Raw genomic sequence first — 18,147 nt, 5'->3', positions numbered from 1 at the left:
AATGGGTGATGTTAGCATAGCAACCGAAGCTAATCTGACTACTTGTTGCTATCCTATTGTGGCATAAACCGTTTTCTACAGGCACATTTTACCGGCGTATGTTTCATTATGATCCTTCTTGTGATAGTCGGACATGGCAACCTGTGCAGCCCATGTATTGATTCCATCCGATAGCTGCTATAATAAAAAACATCGTCTGCCTGCTCTCCACAATGATCAATAACAGCAAACGGATGGTTAAAGTAAGGTACAAATAAACAGAATCACACAAAGCCTGGTCAGACATTATAAAGTGTGTTTTCAATGGTCGTGTGGTCACGTTCTAGTCACTTTGCTCAGTGCTACTGCTTGTTACAACTTGTATTCGCAGTACTCGTCATTAACTGTTATTGCTCAGGTTAATCTCGCCCCCCTCCGACGTAAGCGTGAAGTATTGGTTCTTGGTTCTTGCCGGGCAGCCGAGTGGGGCCAGCTAAGAACCGGTTTTCTGTGCTTAGGTGGAAACAGGAAGACCCAGAGCTAAATCAGGCTCGGAACCGGCCCTGGAACTGGTTTGGTGGAAAAGGGGCATGTGACAAGCGGCACTGCTGGCGGTTAAGATGTAGGTACGAAACATTCTGGGTGGTATCTTTACCATTTTTTTTTATGGAACATTTTCCTAATTAAGTGTACCGCATAGACAATGCTTTTGCCTGGTTAGAGATTCCAAACGGCCTCCAATCATTTCTCTCTTGTGCCCACTGATGTAACATCCCAAGCACTGAGCCCTAATGGGCCCGAATAGGTGAAGCAAATTGTCTGGCTTTGCAAGACTAAACAAGACCAATGCAGTACTGGAACTGCTTCTGTTTATATATTATTATCAAATAAATGTCACTCCTTTTAGTCAGCTTGCCGGGATTGTTTTAACCAGTCATCCAGAGTTGGGAAGTGGCCTTCTGAGGCCATGCTGTTGCTTGAGTATGGATTTTGCTGATTTTTAAGAGGATGAATGTTGCCACCATCGCCTTGCCTCATTGGATCCATGTCGATGCCATTGCTCATACGAGGAAGCAAGTTGGTGTAAGTATTTTCTTGGCTTTCGCTTGGGGAATGCATCAGAGAAGCATGGGTCTCTTGTGCCACTGGGATCTGTGGCTCCTGCTTCAGCTGGAAGCCAGTGTGAGATCTTCCTCCTACAAAGCCCTTCAGAAACTCTTCCCCTTCGAAGGGGAAAGTGGCCAGCCCCTGTGACCCCCCTCCACCTCCGGGTACTGCACCGCTAAAGGGGTTCTGGATTGGATTAAGGTTATTGAAATTGGACCACGCAGTTTGGAGACCCTGGTTCGGGTTGCCTAGATTGGTCTGGGCTTGAGTATTAGACACATGCTCTTCCCTTTGCTGCTGCTGCAGGTTGTAGAGCGATTGAGAATCTAACTGACTCAGTACAGGGGCCTGGGGAACTGGTTCCAAACACTGCAAGTCCACGACAGAGAGCTGAGGGAGGGTGTTATTCTCGAAGCGGCTAGGAGCCACTCTCTGGGGGTAACCAGATCCACGGTTCTGCTGCTGTTGCCTATTGATATTAGAACGTGGCAGATTGCACATGGCACCTGACTGGTTTATGGTGACCGTATCCATTGAGGGTGCTGGGTTGGGATTTGCCCATAAATGGCTGACAGGCACATTAGGAGCTTGAGGATTCATCATTACATTCTGAGCACCGTGTTGGTAGGCATGGTTGAATACAGGCGCTTGTTGCTGCATCGGAGGTGTGGGCTGTTGCCTCGGGTACAAGTTGTTGAGGTCTGGAAAAGATATGGTAAATGTCAAATGGACTCCATGTATATAGCACATTTGTAGTGTTCACCTAAAGCGCTTTGCAATGCAAGCCAGCATTCCCCCATTCATACACTGGAGACAGAGGCCCCGGCTCCACGAGGACAAATACGGCAAAACGCATCGGAGTAACGCAAACGCAACCGCAAAAAACCTTCCGCCCACACGCAATATACACCGGATTGTGTCAAGCTCCACGAGACGGCTCCGTTTACATCCAACCGCTGGAAAAGCTGCAGTACATATGCCGAACCTGTACGTGGCGCTGTAACTTCCTCCACAAAAGCAGCAACTTCCTCCACAAAAGCAGCGAAGAAGAATGGTTGTCATGGCTGCACTTCTGTTTATTCTCCGCGGTGGGGGCACATCCATGGGTGGGGGCGGAGGGAACCGCGCAGAGTTTTTCGCCGGTCAATGTGTGTTAAAGTTTAAATCTTCATGCTTCCTCATGCAGCAGCTGATCCAGTAAGTAAACCCGACAGTAAAAATAAACATATTTATAACTAGTTTAGGTAGTTTGAGAGGTAATTAAAATAGCTAAGGGTGGTGATCTGACTTGAAGTGTGTGTTTTGCTCCCGCTGCATCACAGCCGGAGGAGCTGCGTGTCTCCGTCCTGTCAGATTAGACTTCACTCGCGTTTATGTTCATATCGAGATAAAGATAAATAATCTGAATTCAGTGTGCAGTGTACTTTTGCGGGGGTGAGCAGCAGAGGTGGGGAGAGGCGGGGAGAGGCGGGGCTATGAAACGCATGACCGTATAGGCGACCCCACGGCCCCGTTGGACCCCCCAGAGCGCTCCGTTCCCAGATCTATCCACCTTTGGACCCGTTGTCGTTTGCGGGGTCTGTTTCTACGTTTCTGTTACGGCGTCGTCGAGCTTAAAGGGCTATACGCATGAGAAATATGCGGATTCAACCCGTTTTCGTCCTCGTGGAGCCTACGCCAGAGTCTACCATACAAGGTGCTAACTGCTCATCAGGAGCGATTAACATTCACACACACACACACAGCGATGGCAGGAGGTAAGGGTTTGGGGTTCAGTATCTTGCCCAAGGACTTTCAACATGAATACAGCAGGGGCGGTACTTCCGATTAGTAGGCATGCGCTAAAGTAGCATTAGGCATTATAACAGGCAAGGGTTATTCTGATCTTTATGTAAGCCTTGCATCTTGCTAAAGATCTAACATTGCTTTTTGAGAGAAATTAGTTACCTTTCCGCATGTGGCTCGTTGGCACTGCCTTTGGCCTGTTCATTGTCAAACCAGTGAAAGGACCACCTAAAGAAAGGCCAGAAACCTTTGTTAGAATGCATACATGTATAGTGACATACAAAATACATGCACATGTAGACATATCAGATGTTTGTACAGAAAAACTTAAAACGTACCGGATAATCCTGAGATCCTCATCAAGTGCTCTATTTTGCGCTTTTTCTCATTGTAGCCGTAAGGATCTAAAGCAAACACAAAAACGTAAATCACTTGATTCAGACTGAAACCAGTTCCTTGACACTATTGTCAGGCAAAGAGGAATAGGTTTGAATACCTGAGTTGTTACTTTTAAGGGTACCGACCAATAACGTCAGTAGTACCGTTCACGATTAAACAAACAGTGTTAATATTCTAGTGGGAAATGCAAAGCTGAACAGGGCAACGCTTTTCACATGTGCTTTCTACGAGAATGATTGTGTGTCCCACTATGCCCTGTTGACGGACTTAAAAACAATTTGTTTCAAATTAGGAGATTTTGACTTATTTTTTAGGACTGAAGTTAATGGTACCAGTATTGGTTCAAATGAACTGTAGCTAACCCTAGAGTGGAATGACGAGAGTTTGAGTTTAGTAACAAAAAGTTGATCAATGCTTACCTTTGTCGTCAGGCAGATATCTGAAATCCATTGCTTCACTGACTTCCTGATCGGAAGGTCGGCGCAACTGCATCTGCACGGTGACCGACTCTGATATGGAGGTGTTATAGTAGGGTGGAGTCTTGAAGACGATGGCGACTTGGCGATGAACATCGGCCTGGGAGAAGGAGCCTTTGGCCTCCCAGCCTTCGGAGCAGAAGAATCGCACCTCAATGTCATCTAGAGGAATAGTGGGATGATGGGAAAACAAGAATGGAGACTGAATGATCATGCAAATAGATGGGCATTATGGCTATAAGGATTGATTTATTGATAGTGAATGCAAATGGAGAGAAAATAGATGCAAGCTATGTGAAAAACAAATATTATACTGACAAATATAATGCTGATTTACTGATTGTATGTACCTTTCTGTACTTTGTCACACAGTAAGAAGATCTCATCCCCTCCCTTGACACTGCCACTGTTCCTGTTTACCCGACAGATCCTCAGCTCTGCAGTGTTTGGGGCCCCTGATGATGCAGAAACAAGTTGTAGGAATAGAATGCAATGGACGCAACAAATCTAACAAATCAGACTGCAATCTACAAGCGAGACAACATTTGTATTTCTAAGAGTGATACAATCACAATCTGCCTTTACTTGATCTAGTAGTCTATGTCCTGTGGCTCAGTGTAACTTGTTCAGGGTTTGCCTCAGTTTAGAGACAGACCACAGTTTACTGTTGAAGCCTCAGCAGGTTGAGTCACATGTCACATGCCTGCTGTCAGAAGAGGAAGTGCTCCATGGTAACAGTGTTGTTAAGTAAGTATGTATAAAGAACATTCCTTTCTCAATGTGTGTGATGAACACTGAACTTGTTGACTGAAGTGCAACACTCAAAACACATTAAAAGAATATATATAGGACACACATATGCAGGTTTTGCAACAAACACTACACAGCTACAGGTATTACAGTATGTAGCTGTATTTAATTGTGCAACCACGGCTACTTGTGCAACTTATCAATTCTTGCAAAATATTATTACTTAAGTAGGTCAATAATGCAATTCTAGGCAATGGAAGGAACTGAAGTGAAAATAAGGACAAAATATTTCCAGCTGTAATTAGCTCTATCAAATTAAGTCTAAGGTGAACACGCCTAAACTAAGGGAGTCGTTATTTGCGTAAGAACAATTATATGGCAATGCAAACAGGTTCTCGTAACTTGCATTTGCCAGACATGATGTCAGCATGAAAACCCTTTGACGCAGACATGGATCAGACACTCACTGTTGTCGTAGATGGGGTTTGTGACGATGGGATTGAGCTGCCGGGTGTATTGGCCGCTCTCGTCCTGTAGGGAAACCTGGATACACAGGCGGACCACGTTCAAGTCGTACTCCTCCGTCTGCAGCAGCTGCTCTCGTGGCACTGAGGTCACACACACACAAAAATTCAATGTAAGTAGTGAAATTATTTGACCAACATGAACAAATGACTGCAGAAGTGTCAAAGGTACATATCCAGTTATGACACCATCATCCTTGCAAAAAAGATTGTAGTAATGAAAAAAACCATAGCTGTAATACATTAACATCTTTTTTAAATGACATACATAATGCTGTATAATTAAGTATAATCAAAAACGTTTTGCAGGTTTATCATACAACAAATTTGAAGTATGTTTATCATGCATTAGACAAGGTTTTGCAAATAATATCATGGAGCAATTATGAGCTATTATGACTATAAGTCATTACAAAATGCTTTATCATTTATGATTATTGTTTTGAAGCATCATAAATATTTAAAGGTGCCTACAACGATAAATATACATTGGTGTATGCATATTTTAATGCATTCTTAATAGTTTTATATTGCATTCTGTAATTTGGATGCAATTGCAATGTATTAATTATAATCACAGAATGATGAAAATAAACCAAATATGCAAAATGAATCATGTGTTGAATACTTATTGACAAATGTGTCAAACCATTAAAAGCATAGATAGACAGATATGTGTTCTCATGCTTCTCACATCTGTAGGCTGTCCCCAAAACCTCAACTGTGGATAAACGCAGACACGTCACAGATAATCTTTTTATTTTCAAGCAGCCTACTCTTTTATACACACACATACAATCAAGCGTCACACATACCGCCCCCGGAGACAAATACAAACACACACCTTGCTTTGACTGAGAGACGCCCACACACCGACACACACACACACCAGGCTTTCACATCTGCCTACTTTCTCTTCCACCATCTTTCAATTTCTATCTTTCGCACTCATGCCGAGGCCATACCCGCCTACAACTTGTGGCCAAGGTGACGCTCGGCGACGTCACCTCAGGGTGGAAAGAAGTGTATGTGTGTGCCTTTGTGACTCCCTGCACGAGTGACCATGGGGCCTACTGCCTCCTGACGTGTGTGAAAGTGGTGGGACAAAAGTCTTAAACACATTGGTATACAACCAAGACACAGACACAGATTTAGGGAAACTCCTCATCCTTACTGAATGTGTCAATTGGACATGCTCAGTTCTGACAGCTAATTATTTTACAGCTCTGCCTCTGCATGCGCTGTTGGCATCAGCCATTATTTTTTTCAAGGCTCAATTCCAAATGAAGTCACAGCTCATCAGCTCATTTACAAGTCTGTTTGATTTTAGCTAAGTCATCAAATTGTGACTTGTATCTGGAGTCCTGTGTAATTAACAAGCAGAGAACAAAAGGGCAAAACAAATGTCACTCCAAGTGTTATCAGAATGTTTAGTTAGACATGATGCAGTAAACATGTCGACACCAGTTTTGTTGGTTTGCTGTCGATATGAAGCTTCAAGCTTTGTTAAAAAATTCCGAAATTTGATATCAGATTTGACCAAAACATGACAGCCTTGCTCTTAATGTTCTATGTTAGATGGCATTTAACATTCACACTCTGACCTACTTTATCAACTGCAATTTTACTTTGATACAGCAGTAGAGAAATTGTTTGACATTTCGGGAAACACGCTCATTACGTTGGGTCCGAGAATTAGATGAAAAGATCAATACCAGTTTCATAAATGTCCATTACATATGAATTAATTATATAACATCCAGGAGGTTAGCTTATCAAAACAACTGGATACAAGGGGAAACAGATAGCCTTGCTTTATCCAAAGCATCATCAAGCGTCTACCATCACTCTAGAGCTCACTCATTCACAATTAATATTTAATTGTGTCAACCGCACAAAACACAAAGTGTACAACAAGATAGAATGTGATACCTTTAAACCAGGGGTGGAGAACCTTTTTCCTCTCAAGGGCCATTTCAATTTTTACAACATCCTCCGAGGGCCGTACAAATTATTGAACTCAACGTCTGCTTAAAAAAACTAAAATCACAGCCCATTAATTTTGCCTTTCTTTCATGCTGTGCAAAGAAAAAGCAACCTCTTAATCCAGATATTTTACCATGACCGGCGTATGCATGCACGTGCACGTTTGTGGCATGACCACCAAAACAGAAATATATGGACACAAGATGTGTGCAAATGTATTTAGTTTCCTATCCATGTGAACATGATTTAAGTGGGGGGTGGACCTAACCTCCTCTAGGGGAAGATTTTTTTTTAAATGTTGAAGTTAAAAGCATCAATCTGGTGCACTTTGAGAGCAACATTAGGAGATGTATGGATACATCTCTCAACATCCATATGAAACAGAACTGTAAGCAGATTTTTTTTCTTTATGGATATTTTACAAATCACTCCCCTTTTAAACTGTATTCTTGTTATTAATAACAACTTTTTTTTACTGTCATATAGTATTTTATACCAGTTTTTCCTTTATTCTCTTATTTTTTTATAACTATAATGATCATATAAAGATGTGCCTTTACCTCACTGGTTGTAGGAAAAAAAAGTGATTGACTGTATGATCAGTATGTCAGATGAACAGATCACCACTGGGCTTCCAACTAAAGACACAGCCACGCAAAAACTGCGGCATGTGTACGGCTCCTTATGGGTACTGCAATTTGTGAAGTCCCGGCCCGGAGCGGCGTTCTGGTGCTCTCCGTCAGAACTGCACCCCTGTCAGACGAGACATATACCACGTGATGACACGTTAGGCTTGTGTTGTGTTCAAGGACCCTGACCTTGGCCAGGAAAAACAGGCACTCGCTTGTTTGATTATTTTGCGGTCTAGATTTCTTGAATTTCTTTCTTTTTTGCGTAAATTACCTCGAGGGCCGTACCAAATGGTCTCGCGGTCCGTATACGGCCCGGAGGTTCCCCACCCCTGCTTTAAACATATCTGTTCTACTATACTGATACTTAAAGCTAATTTCAACTCCCCTGAATATAATAGGTTCAGTTTAACTTGCATTGTGCTGGTTTACAAGCAGATGTAACTTTGCTACTTTGTGTCTCGTACATTTGACATTGAATACGGTGTTCCTCAAGGAAGCATTGTAGGTCCTATTCTTTTTTTCTTTACACATGCTCTCTCTGGGTACTGCAGGTCAATATATGGATATTATATCGATATCAACGTATGAGGGTAGATTAAGACTTATATTTTGGATGTTCCATTATTGCTTAAAGGTCCCATGTCATGCTTTTCCGGTTATTACCTGTCCCCTTGTGTGTTATGTAGCTTTTCTGCATGTAAATGGTCTGCAAAGTCACAAACCCTCAAAGTACACCCTGTAGCGAGTAAAACTCTAACACAGAAAATAGCTGTCTATGCTGCCCCAGAACGCCTCGTTGGAGATTTCTCTTTTTCCATTTTTTTCTTCCCGAGTATGGTGACGTAACCATGCCCAGGTCCAAATGGACCAATCCGTGGAACTCCTCACACACACACACTCACTCAGCCTTATATTTTCTCAGCTGCGGCTCCGCAGATTTCTCAGCCTGAACTCAGCCTGAGACAGCGAGGCTGTGAGTGTGTGTGCTCAGGCTGAGTTTCGCGGTGTCTCGCTGTCTCGCAGACCCCACGCAGCAACCAGGAAACGACCCCAGTAATCCAGCTCACACTGTCCGCACCAGCGAGCCCCGCAACGTCCCGCCAACACGGCACCCAGACCCCACGCAGCATTCTCATCTGTTTGTCATTACTGGTGTCATTTTCTGGTTGCTAACACCATTGTAAAACATAATCACTGATGTTCCGCTGTAACGGTGGTGGACTCATCAGAACAGAGTGGGCGAGCTGACCAATCAGAGCACAGTGGGCTCATAGGGAGGGGGGGGCAGGAGCTCCAACAAGCCGTTTAGGACAGAGAGTGAATACACATACTATACAGAGATGCTGTATGAGAAACCAATGTGAGTTTGGAACATTGAACAATGTAAATCTATTCTAGTAGACCTCAACAATGGAATTATGATCAGTAGAAATGGCCATGACATGGGACCTTTAAGTGTCTTTACTTGACTTTGAATGCTGCAATAAAGTAAAGTGATGTCATTTTCAGAATTGACTAGACTGTTCAAGCTTAACTATTATTTGCATTTACCCAGTTAGTCATTTTATGACTTAACTCATTATTATTTATCATTTCAAAAATCTTATTGTTTGAATATTTTGCATATATATCGTCACAATATTTATATTGAGGTATTTGATATCCTCTGTATCAGCAAGTACTACTTCTGGGCAACATTTGTAACCACCATATATTCAAATATCACTGCCATGCTGATGATACACTAACAACAACAAAATCAACAACAGTGAAACTGTGAAAATCAACCTCTGGGTGCTGAATGGTCTCCGTAACACAAATGTTGTGGGTGGCAGAGAAAGACAGACAGTGGAGAAACTGAAGGAGGGAGAAATGAAGAATTGCTTGTGTATGAAAGCGGAACTGTTGTATCAAATATTGATGGAACATAAAAAGTTGGTGTGTGTGTTTGAGATGCTGGACAGGTGCAATAAAGTGGCTCAGAGGTTAAAGCAGTGGTGAGTGAACCTGTGTGGTGGAAAAAGGCCCGGAGTTAGTGGGCATCCCGGCTGCACAACGCTGCAGCTGCAGAGGGACGAGGTTATCGGCTGCGATGCTGACGGGGAGGGTAACGGAGGGGGTCGGTGATGGGTGGGCAGTGGGGTAAGTGGTTAAGAGTCAATGTGGGAGCAGAATATGAGAGTATGAAAGGAGGGGCGGCAGGTGCCAAATCTCACCACAAACGGTGTCTCCATTGCATGACTCACAATTTCATCAAGTTTCATGACATGCATCGCTAGTTCTTGTGTCTTACTGAGATGGAAATCTGATGTTTTGTCAGTCTAACTCAAAGATATTCAGCTTATTATGATATAAAGCAGAGAAAACAGAAAATCCCCATATTTGAGAGTCTGAAATACGAATGTACTGTCTATACTTGCATGAAAAATGTAATAACTTCAATGATTCATTGATTATTGAACTAGTTGGCCGTGTTTTTCTGTTGAGTATAACTGGATAACTAAACTAATCGTTGCAGTTTTATTGGATACAAACATAGAAAAGGATTGAAAAAGACCAAATGGAAAATATATATATATTTTTTCTCCTCAGGAAAACAATCTAATCTATATCCACGCCTCTAACTTGTCAATCATTTGGAAATATGTGAAACAATTTACTAGGTTTATCCCCCAATGTTAAACGAGAAGACATCCTAATACAGCAACATGTTACGACATCACACACGGACATTATTCACTTCTGTGTCAACACTACTTCAGCTGAGGTGAGCTTTTGGCCAATAGACATTAACACAAACATTAATGTAGCACAAACAACATTTCACATGCATGACATGAGTTGCGGTCAGGGGGTTTGTGTGTATGTGTATGTGTGTAAGGTGTTTTTTGTTAGAGTGGGGGGAGTTCATGGGGCATATCTCCCTGTCACAGGAAGCAGCTGAGTTTCAAAGCAGAAGTGAGCTGAAGAGAAGGCAAGGTTAAAGTCATGTGAAAAAGAAATCCAGCTGCCCATAGTACAGTCTGTAGTAATCAACACATTGCATCTGTGTTTAGGTTTTGCTATGGCTACCTGAAATCTACAGTAACAACAATGTGTTTATTGGCAAGGCTTTGTCTGTACTGTCTGTGTTTGGCCTACTGTACATATCATGATACAGGGACTACTAGGCATTTCACGGTAATTACTTTACGGTAAACTACCTATCATACGATATATGGACAGGACCTCCATTCATTTTATGTTATCGGCTTATCGTACCATATATGGAGGCTAGTTTCAGCATTTTTACGTTATCAACTTATCCAACAGTAAATGGAAACAACCTCACTATTCTTTATGTTATTGACTTATTGAACGATGAAAAAACACAACCTCAATAATCCTTTTGTAAAATATGTGGTCATGACCTCCAATATCTTAAAGAATTGGTTTATCATACCATTTAGTGACATTAGTTCCATCACTTTTATGTTATTGTCAATTGACTTATATGGACATGACATCTTATATGGACATGACGTCACTTTTTTTGTGTCTTGGACCTATCTTACAATATATGTACATGGCTTCAGAAATCAAATGTTTTTGCTTTATTATTATAGAATTTTGTAATATATCTTTTACATTCCAATTCAGATGTCTGAAGATGTTTAGGAATTAAGAGTTCATTGTCCTTTTAACTGGTGTAACAATATATCCTTGACATCATTGACACATAATATTGCTATAACAGTATTTTCCTGTAATGTCTATAGTACAGTACATGGCACTTTACTGGGATGAGATTTGCTAAAATGGCTCAGTGACTGCTCATTTAGATTCAAAAGGCACATTTTCTATGGTTAAAAACACACAGTTCAATTACTTCTTCTTTGACTTAAATGAGTTGTGTGAATGAAATACTAACGAGCATGTAAAATAAAAGAGATGTAGTCATTTATGTTGCAGCTCAGACAGATAGAGCTAGTGTAAGGGGTTCACATCACACAGAAGCCATGTGTTTCATTTCTTTTTTCACCTTTCCAGCCCAGTTTCTGTGTCTGATGTAATGTCTTTATTTGTCAATCAAAACTCAAAGATATTCAGTTTATTATTATATGAAACTGAGAAAATCTCTAAATTTGAGAGAGTGAAAACAGCATGTTCTGCTACTTTGAAAGAAAAATATTATTTTCATCTATTAATTGATTTTCCAAATATTTGGCAGTAACATTTTTGTCCATTTACCAGTCCCTTAGTCAACCAATCAGTGAAGTTCAAATACAAACTATTTTGCAAACATGAAAAGTAATAAATCAAAGCATTAGAGTAAATTATAAATCTGTCATATATGTGTGGTCAGCGGCATATCTGGTTAAATCAAATTAATTCAGTCAACAGTTATCGCAACTCGCAAACATGGAACACTAAAACTAAAACACATTTATGTGTAACTGCTTGTAAACCCTCCATTCCCTCCATGATTTTACAGACCTGTAAAGCACCATACCCTACTTTTATCATCATCTCTGAGAGCTGGGGAAGCCCCTCGGTCCACCCTCCCCCTTTAATGGATCCTGCATTCCCAGCTCTCACGTGGCATCCTGCACTGTGCTGAATTGAGCAACTGTGACTAAGAATGGGGAAGTAGCTCAACGCCTGTTTGTACATGAGAAGTGCTGCCTGTCTGCAGCGGAGCACCACAGAATGAAAGTGCATTGAGGAAACAGCACGACTGTACACAGTGTGGTTGCAGGAGAGCGGAATTATGAGTTGATGTTAGAAAAATCATCGCCGTTGCTTGAGAATTGGGTCAATCAGCATTCGAGAGAAATTATTTTGAATTGTTTTGAACCTGTTTAACAGTAACAGCAGCAGGAAAAGCAACAGCAGCATCGACAGTGAGCAGCCACAGTCACAGTTAGTAACTAAAATGACACTCTTAGCTTTGTATAATGGCAGATATGCCATATAAATACCTTTTAGTCAAACATTTTAATCTATTCGACCCTTGTTTTTTTCTTGTTGCTTGAGTTGACTCAGCAATATCTGTTACACAGTAACACAATCACTACACACCATAAGCTACTGGTCATTTTAGACAAAGTAGCAGCCAAAAACATCCACGGTATGTCAATCTAAGATGCAGAGTGGAAACACCAAAAATTCTGAAAATCTTGATATATTGCAAAACAAATGTTATGCTTGGCTGAGGTGAAAGAGTTGGTCTATCAATAAAAGAAATGAAGTGTAATGGCAACATATTTATGACATGTGACTTCATCGTCACCTGAAGCTTCTGCATCAGATCCAATCAGTCGTCAATCACTCCACACACTGTGATCTCATTTACCCTTCCTATTATTAACACATGAGAGTGATCTGAGTGACTTTTATTTAATAACGTCATCTTGTTGCGCCCTCAAATTTGGCTATAGAATTGACACCTTCTATTAGCTAGCTACGGTGCAGTGGATTGAAACAAGATTTAAAGCTCTTTCTTTCAGCAATTTTTGTAATTGTGATTTTGACGGAACATGAAAACAGACTCTTAGTAGGACGGTTTCTGCATTACCTATCTCAAACTTGGATGAATTGCTATTGCTTTTTGTACATGTGCATTATCATTGACGGCCTGTTAGCATGCTGACGTTAGCAATACGCTTGAAGCTATGCTAGCACAACCTTAAAGAGCAGCTAGCATGGCTGTAGACTCAGTCAGGTTCTAATGCTAACACAAGTGGGTTGAAACTACTGCTCTCAGTCAGTGTGATGATGTAAGATAAAAACAGAAGCAGAGGATGTGACATTGGAAGAAGGACTCACCAGTGAAGGGGTTGATCCCTCTGGTCATCCTCTGTACGATCGCATCTTTCACTTCCCTCCTTCTCACACACTGGATACCCAGATTCTGGAAGCTGTGGGGATAATAAAGCAACAGGGCTGTGAGAAACTGGCAGACTCTTACTATGCTGCAACTTATAATAACTTATAATAAAAACAACAAACACATGGGGCCACACCTGAGTGGAATGACGTCAAAAAAAATAATGTTGTTGTGCATAACTCTGGGGGAAAGGACATAGCAATCTTGCAATTACTCCAACCTGTCTGACTCTACTTTTAAAAGACTTCAGCTATTTATTTTATGTTCTTTTATAAAAAAATGTTTTAATGTTAATGTCGGAATATTTGTAAAAATTACATTTGTATTGCTCTTTGGGAGAGTGTACTTGCATAAGTGTGCTATTATGTTACAATAACATCTGAACATTTTGTTTATTGCAATTATTTCTTGGACCAAATGCCGCCCAATAAAAGTGGTTATTGTGACAGGCATGATTTATCTACATAGGAGTTGAAAGTTGAAAGTAATCTAAATTTACTACACACATGAATGGAGGATTTGCAAATTATACACACCAAAATAAACTGACTCATTCAAACACTCACACACATGCTTGAGTACACACACGCACACAACCTCTATTTTCTCTCTGACACACAGCAAATATGGGTGATGTCACTCTGGGAATTCCCATATTACCATCCTCATCACAGACATGGTTTGACAAAAATGCTCCGTGTGTGATTCCCAGCGCTCTCCCTCTGTATCTGCGAGGTCACCAATCACACTCAATGTCTTCTGAAACCACCAAGTAAAAAATGAAGTTCTACTAATAGAGAGCAAATTGATTATGTTGTGGTGTGTGTTTGTTTACTTATATTGATGATTAAGACTGAGACAATGTGGCTATAATTGCTGTGATGACGTCAGTGACAGTGAGGTCATTGAATACTCATAGAGAGTGCTGATGGAGGTTACTGTGGGAGGAGGACTCACGCGATCACTTTGCGGTCTGGACCAAACTCGGCCTCGTAGAACCCTTCTTTGCAGTCCTTGCCCACCAGGTCGTGTGGATGCGGTCGGTACGGCTCGTTCTTCGTCACCAAGTAAACGCGTACTTTCCCTTTACCGCAGTAATTCAGGATCTGCGGAGGAATCAAATAATTAATAGAAAATCGTATAGAAAGATGCATGCAGAGGTGTAAAGAAGAGAGAAGGAGGAATAAACCAGATGCTTTGAGGGCTTTGGGTGTTTTTCTGTAAAACCAATAAAGCCATGCTCTATATGTGTTTTGACAACTCACCATTGGTCATTGGCCATATGCCTTAAAATATGACACTACATTTACCCCACTAGCGTCAGTTTGGCACATGAACCGCTGCCTCTAGTGGTCGTAGTAATTATAAAGGGTGTAAAGAGAACTGGATTCAGCGTTGGAGGCGGGGCCCCGTTCATAAGTGTGAAAATTGCTGAATGGCCCATGAAGCCAAAATGGCCTGATCTATGGTGATCTTCCGCACCCATAGAGTATGAGCAATTGCGTGTTCATTAATCGCCGCCTCCCATCCGCTGCGTCATAGAAGCATCATGGAGGGTCTCAGGTCAGTCAAATGAATAGAGGAAGGATAATATCTCTGGATTCGGCTATAAGGGCATTTTAAAATGTACAAACTTAATGATTGAAATATGGTCTATTCAAGTCTTCAGAAACTAAATACATATATATATATAAAAAAATAAGAGGAAACGAACAAAGGAACTGCTGTTCGTGCCCCGGTGGGAAACCACAACTCAACATTTACTTTTTTAGGTTAACTATGTAACGTAGCCTTCCAAACTTTCAAATGTGATTTAAGTAACGGGGGAAACAAGTACTTATTTGAACACAAACCCTAATATTTTTGCTAAACCTAATCAAGTATAAACAATACGTACTTAAGTTTGGAACCTATATACGTGACAAACTGAACTCATGTAACCACTTATTAACCACTTGTTGCCCTATATGTTGAAACATGCTGGAAATGCGTTGGAAAGTGACATCAAAGGCTTTCGATGTGCATCTGTATATGATGATTCGGGAGTGAACTCTTGTTGGTTTTATGCAAAATAAACATGTAAATCTCTCGATTGAGGAAATTAAAGTTGTACCGACTGACCTGCAGACTGGGGTAGGTCCTGTTGTTGTCAGAGCTCTTCTCTCCGGGGATGCTTCCCGCTGAGCGACCCTCACACTTGTACCTGAAGCGCATTCCCCTCTGCTTCGGCTGCTCGAAGATCTGGACAGAAGGCTCGGCCACTAGAGAGAACGCGTGATTTAAACAGTCAATAAAGGGATGAAGATACTTCCCCCAATTGTTTGAATATACATGACTGCTAAAGAGTGTCGACACAAGTTACAAGATCAATACATCAAGTATACTTGGTTATTGACCATGTTTCTAATAAGTAATAACCCAGGGGCATTGACTTTGCAGGTCAAAAGTCATCTAGATTTTAAGACTTTGACAAATTGACTTTAAAATGTCCTCGAGGAAAAAGGTCTATAAATCAGAGAGAGAAACAAAAATGCCCATCAGAATTTTACAAAGCCATGTGTTTTAGTGTTGATGTTTATTATTTTATTATTTTGGAGAAAGGTTTGTGAAAAAGAGATTTAAAACCCAAATTGTCTGCTGAAATATACAGTTTGCAGTCTACACATCTTGGTTTAAAGTAGAATTTGTTTGAAAAGTGAACGTTTTTAACGGTTTCAGAAAGGTGTGACCAAGATGAAATTACCAATAAAATGTATAGGCTTCTTTTAAACTGAAAATCATTGTGCTTGCTAAAAAAAAAAATCAGCATTCAAAACAATGCATGAAAAAAACTGTCTGTACTAACTTGACCTATTGCATGAGACAAAGCCTGCCACACTTGATGCCCGAGAGAGAGAGGAACTAAAACTGATCAGGGAAGTGTCTCTTATTTTGGTTTGCCAATAACTTTACAACACAACAATGTGTTTTTGTGGACATTACAGCTGAGTGAGAAGCAATCCAAGCAAAGTGTTACACACACACACACAAACAAAGATACTGCGTAGGCCAGAATAAAACTAGTCCAGTTACATTTCTGACTTGATTAAGAAATCTACGTTTGCCAAATGTTGGCTCAGCCATGTCCTGCCTTCCTCAATTTGAGAGAAGTGAGAGATGATGTAGCTCACACGCAGACATTTATATCACACTATATAAACTCAGAGACCAAAACCCACATACACAAGGATTAAAACTACCTCTGTTTCTCAGACACTCCTAGCACAGGTCTGAAAAAAAGCAATGCTTACCAATAAAGCTAAATGAGGAAGTGAAAGACACTGCATTGCATTTACAGATTGTTTGACTTGTAGATACAGGCAGCTCATTTTGACAAAAGAGGTTTTAAAAGTCTACTTACTTAGATGTGAATCGTCCCCTAGCATCATAAGAACTGAGGAGGTAAATGTGACAAATAAGAAATAATCAGGCGAATGTTGATGCAAATGAGATACAAAATCATACAAAAAAGTTGTCATAACATAAATAAAATGAAAATAACAATATTTTACTTAAGGGGGTTTGTGTAGTTCTGCTAAAGCTATCATGTAATTATTCCAATCACACTGTAAATCATCAATCACAACAAGGAGGAAGTTTCACTGTGCTGTTAAACAGACTTGTAACAGTGGCAAAAAGTGTTTAAATTAAGAATGAAATACTTAGGCTGCAATCTCACATTTGTCTTAATATAGCTAGGAAAGAAAACGTACACTTATATATGTTCTTGAACGTCAAAGTCATGATAATTATTGGTCAATATTACATTTAGTCTAAACCTCTTATTCTACGAGTTACTATTATTATTCTACAGTAAATAAAAGAGTTGCCGCTCACCATCCATAATGCAGGAACACTGTCGTATCAAACGTTGTTGTCTCTTGGAGAAGCCCGAGTTGAATGAGTGACAGTGGACAGGAAAGTGATATTTGTTAGAAAAGAGGCGACGCGGGGAATTCCCCTCCGTCACCGCCCCCTTCATCTGAACTGACCAATTAGAGGCCGCGCGAGTCGGAGCAGAGAGCAGAACGTGCGCAGTGAGGTCACTCCTCTCCACGCTGCCTATCTGAGCCCAGAGTGTGTTGATACCTGAGACTCAGCAGAGGTGGGAGAAGTACACAGTTCTTGTACTCGAGTAAAAGTAGAAGTACCAGTGTAGGAATACTCTGTTACAAGTAAAAGTACTGCAATCTAAATGTTACTCAAGTAAAGTACAAAAGTATGACCATCAAAATATACTTAAAGTACCAAAAGTAAAAGTAGGCTACTCATTATGCAGATTGGTCCAATTCAGAACTACATATGTTTTGATTATAATCATTGATCATTAAAGTGTTATCAAAGCTGGTAAAGGTGCAGCTAGTTTAAATTACTTTGTATACTGCAGGGTAGCTTGTGAATTTACTCCAGTCTTATTTAAGTGTTGATTATAATTCACATTATTAACTCAAGTTTGTAAAGCAACTAAAGGTATTAAATAAATGTAGTGGAGTAAAAGTACATGATTTACCTCTGAATTGTAGTGGGGTAGAAGAAGTACAAAGTAGCATAACATTTGAAATACTCAAGTAAAGTAAAAGTATCTCCAAATTGTACTTAAT

The 18,147-nt window shown here is 40.6% G+C and overlaps 1 protein-coding gene across 1 annotated transcript; it reads right to left on the bottom strand.

Moving 5' to 3' along the window:
• Positions 1 to 381: 381 nt before the first annotated feature.
• On the bottom strand, positions 382 to 17,451 carry rel (v-rel avian reticuloendotheliosis viral oncogene homolog). Its single transcript, XM_034122608.1, has 11 exons — positions 17,384 to 17,451; positions 16,908 to 16,940; positions 15,629 to 15,768; positions 14,465 to 14,613; positions 13,447 to 13,538; positions 4,964 to 5,104; positions 4,097 to 4,201; positions 3,690 to 3,908; positions 3,210 to 3,275; positions 3,034 to 3,099; positions 382 to 1,787 (listed from the first exon to the last, which is right to left on the bottom strand). The coding sequence occupies exons 1-11, from the start codon at positions 17,388 to 17,390 to the stop codon at positions 883 to 885; spliced, it is 1,923 nt and encodes a 640-aa protein (XP_033978499.1). The 5' UTR covers positions 17,391 to 17,451; the 3' UTR covers positions 382 to 882.
• Between the last annotated feature and the right edge of the window lie 696 nt (positions 17,452 to 18,147).

This window comes from Trematomus bernacchii, unplaced genomic scaffold, assembly GCF_902827165.1.
Source record: "Trematomus bernacchii unplaced genomic scaffold, fTreBer1.1, whole genome shotgun sequence".
In the NCBI taxonomy this organism is placed as follows: Eukaryota; Metazoa; Chordata; class Actinopteri; order Perciformes; family Nototheniidae; genus Trematomus; species Trematomus bernacchii.
The sequence above is the reverse complement of the archived record's forward strand: the minus strand, read 5'-3'. Positions and strand labels throughout refer to the sequence as shown.